The sequence below is a fragment of the Mesoplodon densirostris genome, chromosome X (genome assembly GCF_025265405.1).
Source record: "Mesoplodon densirostris isolate mMesDen1 chromosome X, mMesDen1 primary haplotype, whole genome shotgun sequence".
Lineage (NCBI taxonomy): Eukaryota > Metazoa > Chordata > Mammalia > Artiodactyla > Ziphiidae > Mesoplodon > Mesoplodon densirostris.
In genome coordinates this window covers 105,525,521-105,540,131 of record NC_082681.1, presented here as the reverse complement: position 1 = coordinate 105,540,131, position 14,611 = coordinate 105,525,521, and the positions used below count along the sequence as shown (strand labels likewise).

The 14,611-nt window shown below is 37.0% G+C and overlaps 1 protein-coding gene across 1 annotated transcript in view; it reads left to right on the top strand.

Annotated features, from left to right (window-relative positions):
* The window catches only part of CFAP47 (cilia and flagella associated protein 47), a 299,411-nt gene that overhangs the window by 129,158 nt on the left and 155,642 nt on the right, over window positions 1-14,611 (top strand). Inside the window, 5 exon segments of the mRNA XM_060086541.1 lie at window positions 1,004-1,078; window positions 9,184-9,236; window positions 12,708-12,904; window positions 13,389-13,532; window positions 14,289-14,462. Of these exon segments, the coding sequence (XP_059942524.1) occupies window positions 1,004-1,078; window positions 9,184-9,236; window positions 12,708-12,904; window positions 13,389-13,532; window positions 14,289-14,462 (643 nt within the window).

The window sequence follows — 14,611 nt, the reverse complement described above, 5'->3', positions numbered from 1 at the left end:
GCAAGCCTTTATTTATTTTCTCAAGGATCAGCTGAAGTATCCAGAACTCCAGCAATCAAGTCCACTTTATAGGCAGCAGGAAGGATAAGAGTGTGCCCTTTTTCTGTTAGGGAAGCTTCCCAGAAATACCACATAGCACTTCTGCTTGTAGCCCATTGATCCAATCTTAATCAGATGACCAGCCCTAGCTGGAAGGAAGACTGAGAAACTGCCCTTCTCCACATACACATCAAAAGAAAATGAGGGTTTTGTCAGGGACGAGGGAAGGACCAGGGGTTATTGGGAAGGCAACCGACAAGTTCCACCGTGAGGGGAACACAAAAGGGCATTTTTCCTCCAAATAGCACAACGTTATCTAATATTTCATCAATCTGGCTTCATCAGCATAATGACGCCTTTTGATCTTTAAATATAATCTTAATAAAACAATACTTAGGGCTTCCCTGGTGGCGCAGTGGTTGAGAGTCCGCCTGCCGATGCAGGGGACACGGGTTTGTGCCCCGGTCCGGGAGGATCCCACATGCCGCGGAGCGGCTGGGCCCGTGAGCTATGGCCGCTGAGCCTGCGCGTCTGGAGCCTGTGCTCCGCAACGGGAGAGGCCACAACAGTGAGAGGCCCGCGTACCACAAAAAAAAAAAAAAAAAAAAAAAAAAAAAAACCCAAAAACCCCAAAACAATACTTAATAATGTGACACATCCTATTTTTATTAAAGCTCTCCTTAATGTTTGTCTTGAACAGATTTCCAGACACAAATAACATTTAAGAACATGCATTTCAATCATGACCAGAATGGAAGTCTGATGCAGTACCTCTATGATTAACTTTCATATGTAATACACCATATAATAAGTATTACATTATCTCAATAAAGCCCTAGTCTGGTCTCTAGGTTTAATCATCAAGGTAACATAAGAGAACAAGAAAATGTTTTTTAAAATCTCCATAAGCTAACTGGATTATTTTTAGAGCTTTTTTACAAATATCCTTGTTTTCCTCTTTTAGGCACATGGTAATATTGCACTTCCCCACTAATGTTGAAGTTATCCATGAACACATAACTCAGTCGGCCAATGGCATGTGAGAACTGCTGACTCTTTTTTCCAGGTGGTAGCTTTAAGACCCAGTGAGCAATTTTTCTTGTCCCTTCTCCCTGCCACAGTTATTAGAGAGGCACATTTAGAAATGGAGGCCTCTTTCACCAAGGATCACTACATGTGTGAACAAGAAATAAACTATTGTGTTAATCCACTGAGATGTGGAGTTGTTACTGTAGCTAGCATGACCTAGCGTATACTAACTGATACTCCTCTTCAGAGTCACTTCTGTTAATATCTCCCCACGTGATAAATAACCTCTTCTCAAATGAGCCGTAAAGTGCTGAAATTATCTTTTAGATGGCATAAAAAAGGATCTCCTATTTAAAAATGTAAAATGTCTCTGTAAACTGGTCTTCTTAAGCAACAGATACATATAAAACAACACAGTTGAAACCACATGGATGAGGAAACTTTATGTTCATCACATATTTTACTTTATGTGAACATGATCCCTGAATTCAATCACAGGCCCTGAGCCAAACCTCTTCTCAGACCCAGCACCTAGGGGCCCATCTATGCTGAACCCCCACCCCCACCCCAGTCTCCAGTGTCATCCACGTTGTCTCATGAATACTATTCCTGTTACTGAGATGAACTTGAGTCCGCTCACCTGCACAGTAAAGCCAATCTACTGACAGCAGGTTGTGGTGAAGGAAATGCAGCATTTATTGCAGGTGCCAAGCAAGGAGTCCAGGCAACTCATGCTCAAAAGACCTAAACTCCCTGATGGGTTTCAGGGAAGGGGTCTTAAAGGCAAAGTGAGGGAGAGAGTCACATGGTGCATGATCAGCTTGTGCACAATTCTCTGATTGGTTGATGGTGAGGTAACAGGGCAGTGTCACAGGGATTAACGTCATCAATCCTCAGGCTCCAGCTGGTCTGAGGACTATGTGCTCATAGTCATCATGCAGTTAACTTCTTCCATCTGGTGAAGGTTTTAGTGTCTGCAAAACAACTCAGGAATGTGCATCAGACTTATCTTTGTCCTTTAGGGAGGAACTAAAGATTTTGTGACCGTTATATGACCGATTTATCATTTAAATTGTTACCAGTTCTCCTGGCCTAACTGCTGGGGTTTTTTGTTGTTACTGTATGTCCACATACTTTCAGTCATTAATTCTTGAGCCAGCCTTTTGTGACTCAGGGCAGGCCTGGGAAACTAAAGCTTTTCTACAAACAAGAGGCAGGTGGAGGACATGGTGGGGGGTGGGGTGGGGGTGGTGGTGTCTGTCCTGGGAAGTCCCCATAGGGTCCCTCTCGGTTCCATTCTGACATTAAATCTGGCAGCCCTGGCTCATTCATATGCTGTCATCCTTGTGATGCATCTCCCTCTTTCCGGTGTGTTCCACTACCCAGGCATAGGTTTCTACTTTATTTCTTAAAATCCAGGTGTGTTGTTTCCAGACTCCTTCCCTGGATACTGGTACACTTTTCCTGCCATCCACCCTTGTTCTGACAGCCCAAAGCCCCTCAGACAAGAATCTTGTCCCTGAACTTGGTTGGGATCCTGGGTCTTTGTTGACTGCAGACTGGCCTCTGACATCAGCCTGACCTAGCTCCCCTTTTCTCTGGACCACTTACGTGATTATAATTTCACTTCCTACTTTTGAAAATCACAGTCATAACTATTGTTTGACTAAAATGACTTTCTTATCTGGCTACCTTCCTATACCTGTCCTCCCATAGTCAGAGTTTACAGCTTGTTGAGTTGCCTATACGTGTCCTGTCCTAATGCTTGGGTTTTTGCCAGCTCCAGCTTCTTTCTTTTTACTCTGCACCATGCAGTAATGAGATGTGATTGTGTCCTATGTTATCAACGAAAATATACTTTAAGTCAAATAATTTGCATAACCAAGTCAAAATAATTATCCATGAGTGTGTATTCTTTATCCTTATAGTTTTAATATAAGATATTTTCACTTTGATAAATGTCTTACTTTGCCTTTTATTGTTTTATAGCTGTGGACATAAAGCCTGCAAGTAAAAAAATGTGAACTTTAAGCAGTGTCTTATTCTTCCTATTAGGTGTTCAATAGTGAATATATGCTGTGCAATAGTACGCTTAGGGAGTCATTTAGTCAAAAATTGTATAACCTTTTCCCCTGGTCTAAGTTCTAGAGAATGTGCTTTTTATTGGCTTCCTAACAGTTCATTCAGACTAATTTACATACTTAGTAAATCAATCTATTTAAAACTCTGTTCAAAACATTTTATATTTAATACAAGACAATTAGAGAAAGTTTATGGTATTCAGAATTAAAAATGCAAAACACAAAGTTAATTTGCTGTCTGCAATATCTTGCTTCCTTCCCCATGGAGGGGTTAATTAGAAAGTGAAATCTTAAATTTATTTATTTATTTATTTATTTATTTATTTTGGGCTGTGTTGGGTCTTTGTTTCTGTGCGAGGGCTTTCTCCAGTTGCGGTGAGCAGGGGCCACTCTTCATCGCGGTGCACAGGTTTCTCACTGTCGCGGCCTCTCCCGTTGCGGAGCACAGGCTCCAGATGCGCAGGCTCAGTAGTTGTGGCTCGCAGGCTTAGTTGCTCCGCGGCATGTGGGATCTTCCCAGACCAGGGCTCGAACCCATGTCCCCTGCATTGGCAGGCAGATTCCCAACCACTGCGCCACCAGGGAAGCCCGTAAAGTGAAATCTTATTTTAGTTCTTTTCTTTTGGAAATTTTGTCTTCTGAGAAAAGTTATATGAAAAAGACAACTTCCTAGTTTAAATACCAGCAAGCTACAATTCCATGATAGGCTTTCTCCTAATTTTCCATTAAATGATCCATGAAGACATACAGAAATTCAGAAATTCAATATCAATGTAAAGTAAAGATAACAGCCACTCATTTGCATAAATCCTATGAGGAATTCCAGTAGTCACTGAAAGGATGTGGCCTGATTGAAAAACACATTTAATAACCTCCATAGGCTCATGCTCAATTAAAACATAATTTAGGTATAAAAAGAAAACAGTCTAGTCCCATGATCTGCCTTTTCCTCAGAAATTTATTTTCTGCAACATACCAGAAAACTAGGAAGCTGCCTCCTAATTGCATACCTCCTGGTACATAGTAGGTGTTTTAAAATATTTTTCTAATGAATGAATATAAGTGAAATACTCTCCAAGGGCATCCTCTATTAACACTTCTTTGTTTGCACCTCTCTTAAGAAAACAAACCCCCTGAACTTAAAATGACTGTAACTGTATGAGGAAAATGTGGAAGAACATCATTCTATCATAAGGATGTATAGAATCTAGCATGTAGATCTGGTGTTGGTGACAGAGATTGGAAGAGTCCAAGTGATTTTTGGTACATGTTGTTGGTGGGATTAGAGTTTATCCAGTAACAGTAAGTTCATGAAATTTTCTAAGATGTAAATTTTCCCTTAGGTGATTTGAAACCTGCCAGTGGATATAAGAAGTATCCCCCCTACATCTAATCGACATATGCTTGTTTGATACAGGAAATTGACCCAAGGGTATACATTGAGCTACCTCCACATTTAGATCTAAGAGATCGCTGCAGAATGAAAGGCGAGTGAGACCCTGTACAAGTGACCACTTAGGAAAGATAACCCTCTCCTATTTATAGAAGCAAATGAAAAAAGAAAAGACAGAATGGTTTTTTAAATGCTAGAAGTTAAGAGTGACACCTAAATTCACACTTAAATAGTTTATCGTGAAACAGTTGAATGGCAAAGACAAGAGAAATTCTGAAAAGCAACAAGAGAAAAAGACATACTAGTTTCAAAGGAACAAAAATTATAGTGAAGGCAGAATTACCAATAGGAACAATAGAAGCCAGAAGATAATGGTATTGTAGTACTGAAGCAAATTAACTGTCAGCCTAGAATTTTAAATCCCAGTAAACTATGACTCAAGAGTAAGATTCAAATAAAATTACTTTCAATTCAACAGTGAAATTGGGACAATTTAAAACTCACAGATAGTTGCTAAAAGAACAAAGGAGGATCTACTTATGGATGAAGGAAATTGAATTCAGAAGAAAAACTTGGAATCAAAGAGCTGTAATTAATAAAATAATCACAAAATGAGATATTAAACATAAATATGTCATTAGTCACAATAAATATAAAAGTTGATATTTTCACAATGGGAAGTGAAATACAGCTTTATGCTGTTTACAAAATTACCTGGTAAAATATCCAAAAACTTATGCCAGGTATTAGCTAATCAAAAAATAGCTGGCATAAATATAGAATAAGTAGACTTTAGAGAATCCCCTGGTGGTCCAGTGGTTAGGACTCAACACTTTCACTGCTGGGCCCAGGTTTGATCCCTGGTCAGGGAACTAAGATCCCACAAGCCATGCAGTGCTGCCAAAAAAAAAAAAAAAAAAAAAAAAAAAGAATAAGTAGACTTTAAGGCAAATAAATGTGTTAATTTAAAAAGGAATACTCAAATGTAGAGAGAAATTTTGAACTTATTTCCACCTAATCACATAATCTCAAAATGTACACAGCAAAAATTGGCAAATATGGAAGAAAAATGAACAAATACACAGAGTGAGAGATTTTATTACACATCTCTCAATAATTGATACATCAAGCCAACAGAACATTAGTAAGGTCCTACTAGTCTTGACCAATGCAATTAATAAGATTAGGTATTCCTGTACCTATTAAACCTAGCTTGACTGTGCTGGAAATAATAGGCAGTTCTTGCCATTTACTTATAGCACTTTGATATCCCTCTCTGGTCTTTTTCCTGTGCTTTAGGGCACCTGGGGGGATGTATAGGTATTGCCTTTCAGCAAAATCTGACAGGGAACTGCATACCAGTCTTTTCTGCTTGCAGATACTTAGAAACTTCATGGGGCAACAAGTCTGATGCTCTCAACCATTTGGAGTTGGTTAGGAAAGGTCACATGCCATTCTCTTAGCATCCCCCAAACATTATTTTTCCTTCCTCAGTTCCAACTTCCCTTTCTCCTTTGTTTTTGTCCTCCTTGTATCTTCCTTTCTTCTTCTTCTTTTTTTTTTTTTTTGCGGTACGTGGGCCTCTCACTGTTGTGGCCTCTCCCGTTGCGGAGCACAGGCTCCGGACGCGCAGGCTCAGCGGCCATGGCTCACGGGCCCAGCCACTCCGCGGCATGTGGTATCTTCCCAGACTGGGGCACGAACCTGTGTCCCCTGCATTGGCAGTACGACTCTCAACCACTGTGCCACCAGGGAAGCCCCCTTCTTTTTTTCCTTTTCCCCTTTCCCTCTCTCTTCCTATCTCTTTCTTTTCACCCTTAAATATTATTTTAGATCTTCCTGGTGATAGAAAAGCAAAAGTAATTCAGCCAGCCTCTTTTGAAGTGATAAGACCCATTTTAACCAATATTTCAAAAATTGAATTTGTCAGTAATTAGTATGGGTTTCTATCATTTTAAATTATTGTTATTTTATTGAATAGTATACTAAATTTGACAATTTAAGCAGTGAACCATTTCAGAAAATGGTTTTACCTGAGTGGATGATGCTAATGAAAACATTTTACAAAATAAATCAAGCACACTCTTAAATTGCAGTTGCTGAACTTTTTTTCTTTTTTATATGAAGTCTTTTGGCACACTTCATGATTTTGATATTAAATGAGTAAACTCAGTAATGAGAAATTGTTAGCACACAGTGAATCTATCACTTACTTTGCCAGAGTATTCGTGAGGTAGATGCTCATGTGCCGAAAAGAACATAATAAAGTAACTAAAATGGGTAAAATTCCAACTAGCAAGTGATTTGGTCCTTTACTTGTGTAATGGGAAAAAAATCGACACTAAATCTTTCCAGTAGTAGATGGAAGTGGGATTAGCAAATAGGCCAAAACATTATTTGAAAATATAATTACTCATACATTAATTTATAACAACTATCTGTTTATTATAAGTTCATTTTATAAATGAATTCATATCATAAATTTATTCATTCTCTCGATACCTCATTTTCTTTTTTTTTTTTTTCAATTTCAATAATTTTTTTTTTTTTCATTTTCTGAATTAAGGACTTCTGACTATTGTTTGCTAGTAATATCCTTTTATAATTAACTATAGAAGATAATGACCAATTTACTGTATTACTTAGTCTGTTCCACTTTTCTGATGTACTTTCATATAATCATGCAATGTTAAAGCAGAAAGAAACCTAAGAGATCAGTTAATGAAATTATATTCTTTAGAGCTGTAACATTCTTCTGAAGTGCTTTGGTTTGTCTATAGGGAGGCTGTGGAAGTGAATAGGAGCTTCTAGTGTCTTACTTCAACCAGATTGACTCTAGGTTAATTTGTTTTATATACTGAGATTCTGTCTTAGGTATTGTTTGGATACATTCCCCACCCCGCCCTGCCCCACCAAGCCAAAAAATAAAATGTTTGAAAGCTACTGATCAAATCTCACTCCTTAATTTAAACAGATTAAGAACTTGAATTCTGAAAAAGACTTCTAAGTTGTTTGCCCAAGATCACACAATGTAGAAGAGGAACTAAAACTAGAAAACAGAACTTTTAACTGTTAGTTGATTGTATCTTTCACCTCACCAGTTTAATGCATGTATCTTGCTTTGGAGTTAAGACATGGTAGATTGTTTCAGTAAAAGTCCAGTTGGATCCTGTCTGCCTGTATACATGTTATATGTGGTCTCAGCTCCCTGGTCTTGGCCATGTGACTTGCTTTGGCCAATGGATGGTTAAGGAATTCGAAAGAAGCAGATATATGATAACCATTTGTGCACAGGGCTCTCATTCTTTTGCTACTGGTGATTCTTCTGTACTGTATGAAAAATATTGGGCTCATCTCATAGAAGATTAGAGAGCTCATGGACAGAATTCCCAGTTGAGGTCCTAATGCATGAGTGAGCCCAGCCAATACCACATGAAGCAGGTAAGCCTTCCCAAATGAGGTTAGGCCACAGAATCATGAACAAATAAGCGGTGTTTGTTTTTTTTTAAACCACTAAGTTTTGGAGAGTTTGTTATGCTGTTTTAGCTGACCAAAACAGCGGTATTGATTTATTGTCCCAACCATGACCTATTCTAGGATCTGAAATTGCACATTTTTTTTTAACAGCAAAATTTTGCAATTTGTTTGAAAAGACTGAATATAGGACATTTAGGGCATCCTGAGAAAGTCAATACATACTTCAGGAAAAAATCATGAAATACAAGGGCATGTTCTATATAGAGAGAATGCCTGGAAACTCTGTGACCCATGGACACCCCTCAATCCAAGCTCTTTCTCTCACTGAATTTTTTTTATATTGAAGTATAGTTGATTTACAATGTTGTGTTAGTTTCAGGTGTACAGCAAAGTGATTAGTTATATATATATATATATATATTTTATATATATATATATTCTTTTTCATATTCTTTTCCATTATAGTTTATTACAAGATACTGAATATAATTCCCTGTGCTATACAGTAGGACCTTGTTGCTTATCTATTTTATGTATAGTAGTTTGTATCTGCTAATCCCAAACTCCTAATTTATCCCTCTCCCACATTTCCCTTTTGGTAACCAGACGTTTGTTTTCTATGTCTGTGAGTCTGTTTATGTTTTATAAATAAGTTCACTTGTATAATTTTTTTTAGAGTCCACATATAAGTGATATCATATGATATTTGTCTTTCTCTGACTTACTTCACTAAGTATGATAATCTCTAGGTCCATCCATGTTGCTGCAAATGGCATTATTTCATTCTTTTTTATGGCTGAGTAGTATTCCATTGTATACCTATACTACATCTTCTTTATCCATTCATCTGTCGATGGACAGTTAGGTTGCTTCCATGTCTTGGCTGTTGTAAGTAGTGCTGCTATGAACATTGGGATGCATGTATCGAATTAGAGTTTTCTCCAGATATATACGCAGGAGTTGGATTGTTAGATCATATGTGCTGGATGCCCATTTTTATGGGTTATTTTAAAAATGATAGGTCACACTCACTTCTTCCAGTAGCTAAAGTTATATAAAATTAAGTATTTTTTCATTAGAGAGATTCTCTGTTTATGTTCCTTTATTTTCTTTAGTAACTATAATCTGGTAAATTTACGTATCTTTGGTTATCTTTAATTACAGAACCCTAGCAACTCCCATAGTTACTAGGATCGCCTGTAAAGAAAAGGCCCCAGGTGAGCTACATCTAGTAGAGTAAGGATGGAAGGGACAGGTCCAGATTGTCCCTGACATTTGTAATGCCCAGGTCAAAAGTACAAAGGGAAGCCCATATACCATATATCTAAATTTTAAAAGTGGTAAATCAAACTAACAAATTTTTAAATAGAATATAGTCTGTTATTCCGCCTTGAGAAATAAAGCTTTATACCAACCTAGAAGACCAAATTTGAATTTAGAATCCTTGGCCTCCTTAGAGTTTTGCACTAGAACATGAAAACACAGGATAGCTGGGCCCTGGGCATGTGCCCACCCCATTCTCTTTTTTCCTTCACATCTAACATGTATTGTAAGAGGGCTTGTGTACAAATTTGTAGGTACCTCAGCCCACATAATTAATCTTGGTTGACATCTTCACCTTAATAGCCACCTCTTAGTTAGAGGTGGCTGTTCTAACTTAGAATTCTTCAATTCTAAGAGTCTTCCAGCAGGAGGACTGACATAGGGAAGAGTTCTGTGCAGGCACTGGAAATGGGATCAAAGCACTTTGGATTGTGAATTGTGACATCCCATGAACGTGGAACAAGGATGGAGCTGGGCTCAACATAGGCCTGTCCCAGTGGGCCCATGTCCTCCTTGCATATGCAGAGAGACAATGACAGGAGATTCAGAGTAAGGCTCTAGAAAGCATGAGGCCCAGGACAGCAAGCTCTCTTTCCTTGGTCTAAGGGTATGTGTTAGGTTGGGGATCCCCAACAGCAGACCCTGAGAGCAGGTCTTGAGAGCAGGTAGTTTGAGAAGTGATCTCAGGAACCGTAGGTAGAAGTGTGAGAGAGTGAGAGACAGCAAAGAGAGGAAGCCAATTCAGGGAGTGTTCATGAGCAGTTGCCACTGTGAGCAATTTGGGCTCAGTTGCACTGGGGAATCTCTGTGAGTTGGTGTAGAGTTGACCTCAGAGTTATTCCAACCCAAGGGTAAAGAAGCTGGGTTATTTTTCCACCAGTTTGATACATTATTTGTCAAGGACTGCAACTGCAGGCATTAACTGTCACTTCTGGCCTGATCCATGTGAGGGTTAAGCACCTTCCTATGACTAGAGGAAGGCCTCAAGGAGAAAGTAGCTGTTTTCCATAAAGCCACTGGCCTGCAGGGAGGATTAAATGCCATGGGGACATGGCAGGGCATGGATAACATCTGCTACAGAGCAGAATTGGAAAAGACTTTGGGAAAACATGTCCTTAAAGGAGAATGATGTTAAGGTTGCACAGTGTGGCCAGGAAAATTTCCAAGTTTCTAAATATGAAAAGTCTCTTCCTCTGCTATTTTACATCTAAGGTGATGAGGATACTGTGTGATGAATACCTTAATCCACAAGTAGCTTCATGTTGGTAATATATGATAATATTCCAACTCTTTTTTTCTAGCATGAATTAATTAAATTATTTCAGATGTTTAAGAAAAAGAAATATTGTTTTATCAGTATATCTTCAACAAAACCATCATTTCCATGAATTCCACTATTATGATGAATTTCTGTTTGGACTTGTAAGGGAGAGGGGCTTGCATGGCTTACTTCTTAGGGTCTTTGCTCATGAACATTTCATGAGTTGGAAAATGTACACTGAAGAATGTCCTTGGCTTTCACTTTCAGACTCAGTGTCAATAGGAAGTGCATATTTTTAGGGAAAAGGAAATAGTGTATAACATAAAGCTTTCGATAGAAGCTTTATACTTGAGCTTGTGCATTTCAATTATTGTTTACCGTGAAATGGCTAGTTATTCTTTATCGATGATGAAAATAATAATTACTGTTGTAAAGCAATTATACTCCAATAAAGATGTTAAAAAAATTACTGTTAAGTTGATTAAATTTCATATTCTAAGCAGTTTAATTTTATTTAAATTACCTAATCTAAGTATTTTCATTTTAATCTGTTCATACAAGAGAGAAATGTGATTTCTTCCTTTCTGATAATAAAGCAACAAATTTTAATCAAATAATTATCTCACCTGTTTTGTTCTAATGATGTTGCCACAATTCAAATGCCTTTCTCAGAATGAAAGTAATCAGTGAACAACAGATGATAAAATGTGCCTGGAGTCCTTTTTGACAAGAAAAAAAATTTTATTCTAAAATTAGATTTGTACTTGAAAAGGATGGAATAAAAATTCCAACATTCTGACAGCCTTTGTTTCCTCCTTAGACCAGCTGAGAATCTTGGACTTTGGTTAGATGTAATATAGATTTCAAGTGTGATCCACTGTCAGTGTTTTTTAACATATAACTACGACATTATACATAATATATGATATATACAACACGTAATACATTCTATATAATATATGATGAATATATTTTTAAAATATGTAACACAGAACATATAAACACATACATATACATCTTCAATATGTTTTAAAAATGATTTATAACAGTTAATGTTCTTGCAAGAATGACTAGTCTTGGCATATAGACTTCAGTGTATTTGAAAACAAGTTTGCCATTTTTAACATTTGAGGTGTTAAATGTGAGTGAAGTAAAATTATAGCCAATTAATATCATAATACTTGTCCATTGGTTGATAAGCTTGATTTGTCTTCTTGGTTTCAGAGAATTTCCTTGCACAGAATTAGGCTTCTGAACATTTTTTAGCACTTGTTTCTCATCTGTAACTTAAATACTTTGGCTTTAGCAGTGAAATTTGTATTATAGTATTATACTGCATCCTCCTTTAGGGTTGAGAGATTTTTATAACTATTTTCTCATTTCCTGGAGAATAAGAAAATGGTGACCTTCAGAGAAAAAGTAGTATTGCTTGGAAGGAAAGGACCAGCATAGACAGCCTGCCCACCATAAGAAATGATATTAGCTATTAACTTAAGGTATATGGTATAACAAGGTGATATGAGAAGTATTCATTGGACATGCCTCTTTTGGCTTCCCTTGGTTATTAACTATGAAAAATTCTTTCTATCTGCTGGTCAAGTTGCAACTTATTTTGATTGCTATGGGACAGAGCATTTCTATGTCATAGAAATGTGGCAGGTAATCATGCTTGCCAAATATTCCATATATCTCTCAGTTCTCAGCCCCTGTCAGCTGAGATAGAACCCTGTGGTTGGGTCTGACCAGTTAACTGTGATGTGTGTTAACTTTGGGCTGAGCACTAAAAAGCCCTTGAGCAAACTTTCAGTTACTCTTCCCTGACCTGTAAACGAAGGAGGAGTGGTGTGCCTGGGTCCCTCAGTGGCTTTATGGAGCAGACCTTCCTCTGACCTATGCAGGATATATTCTGTCATTAATAAAAAATAAACTTGCTTGTAATGCCCAGGAGACTGAGGGGTACTGTGTTACCTTGCTATAACCTAGTCTCTTCTGGATTATATAATACAGTTAAATCCAAAAAAATAAAATATTGCTTTACCTGAAAATGAATCTTAGGATTTATAGCATCAGAAATGATTAAACCACTTTTTAATTGTTTTAATAGTTACAGATGGATCTGTTTCAGTTCCTTTACGATTTGTTCCTCTCAGTCCTGGACGCTATCCTTGTAAAATCTTGTTGACATCAAGGTATGATGTGCGTGTCTATTGCATTGAAGGTGTGGTAAATGAAGAACGTCCAGAGGCCAGATTTGATTTTGCAACACCAGCATTTGAAGCCCTTACCCAGAGTATTCCAACAGTAAGCACAGACTTTTTTTTTTCGTACTTTTCTTCATTCCCACTGCCACTGTCTCAATTAAAGCCCTTCAGACCTTTCATCTGAACTCTTACCGATTCCTAATTGCATTATGTGTGGCCATTTGTTTCTCCATATTGATGTCACAGTTTTATTCCCGAATATAAGTGTTATCATATTACTCACCTGATTAATCACTCCTGCTGGATCTCTTTGCTTAAAAAATTAATTCTAACTTCCTTAACCTATCATCAAACCAAGCAGAGTCATGGTCTCTCAGATCACTCTGCTCCAGATTCAGTTGTGATCTGAATACTTGATTAAGATGGGCTCATAGGCACTAAGAACAGTGATTGGCTGTAGCTTGGCTATTCGTGGGTGATAATAGCATCAAAGAAGGTAATATAATTGTAAGGAATTTTGAATTTTTTACACTGATATTTTTCTATCTCTCTGATATTTTTCTGTCTTTATTTTCATGCTTTAGAATAATAAAACAAAGAATGAATGGAAATGTCAAGTTACTATAGAAGGAGAGTGGTTTTATGGACCTCCCGTTTTACATGTTGGACCAAGTGAGACTGTGAATTATCCTCTCACATTCAAACCTATTTTGGAATGTGAGATTATGGTATGAACTCATTGATTTTTTCCCCTAGCTTTAACATGTCAATCAACCAATGTGTGATGTTAACATATATAATTTGTGATAAATTTTCCTGCAGAAAAGTTATATTTTCTGGTGGAGGTGGGGTGGTGGTGTGATGAATTGGGAAATTGGTTGGGGTTGACATATATACACTAATACGTATGAAATGGGTAACTAATAAAAACCTGCTGTATAAAAAAATAAATAAAATTAAACTAAAAAATTTAAAAAAAAGAAAAGTTATATTTTCTATGAATTTGATCATTAGTGTTCACTCTGCTTGAAACTTTAATAAATGTTGTAACTTGAGGGATAAATATTCTGAAAGTCACAATGTCATAGGCTGTCAATATTTATGTCTACATTATTTTTACATAATATGTTTAACAAAGTAAAATCATTGCTTTTTTGTATTCAGTAAGGAAGTTTGTACTTCAGAAAATATTCTCTTAAGTCATATTTCTTTGACAAGGATGTAAACAGGCATATAATTGCTATGTATGAGAATGCCTATTAAACTGTCACTTAGAGAAAATGAAAAGAAATGAAGAGCTTTTCACAGGAAATTCATCTTTATTCGTTCAGTAGAAGTATTTATATATAAACTGGAAAAGCTAATGACTGGCACCTCCTTGAAAGCTCATTTCATTGATCAGATTCAAGATTACTAAAATAGAAGAGATTGTTGGCATCCAACTGTCACTCCTATAGAGCTGAAATTTGGCTGACTTGTCACAGGGCAAACTTACTCTACAAAATGAAGTAGATGGTATGGAGCATATCTTTGACATAAAAGTGATTGGAAAAAGACGGCTGGCCTTGGAACACATCACCGTAGACTGTCAAGTGGTGGAGATAACAAATAAACCCATAATGGTGCCCAATTATACAACAAGCATCCTAACATTTAAGGTAAGATTTTGGGTTTTTTTTTTTTTTTGGTATGAAAGTGTTTTCAGAAGGAGTATATTGAATTATATATTTAAAAACATTTAATTTTACTTAACTAGGTGAAGCAGTGTGACATAAGGAGATGGTTAGAATTCTTTCTGCTAGTCCAA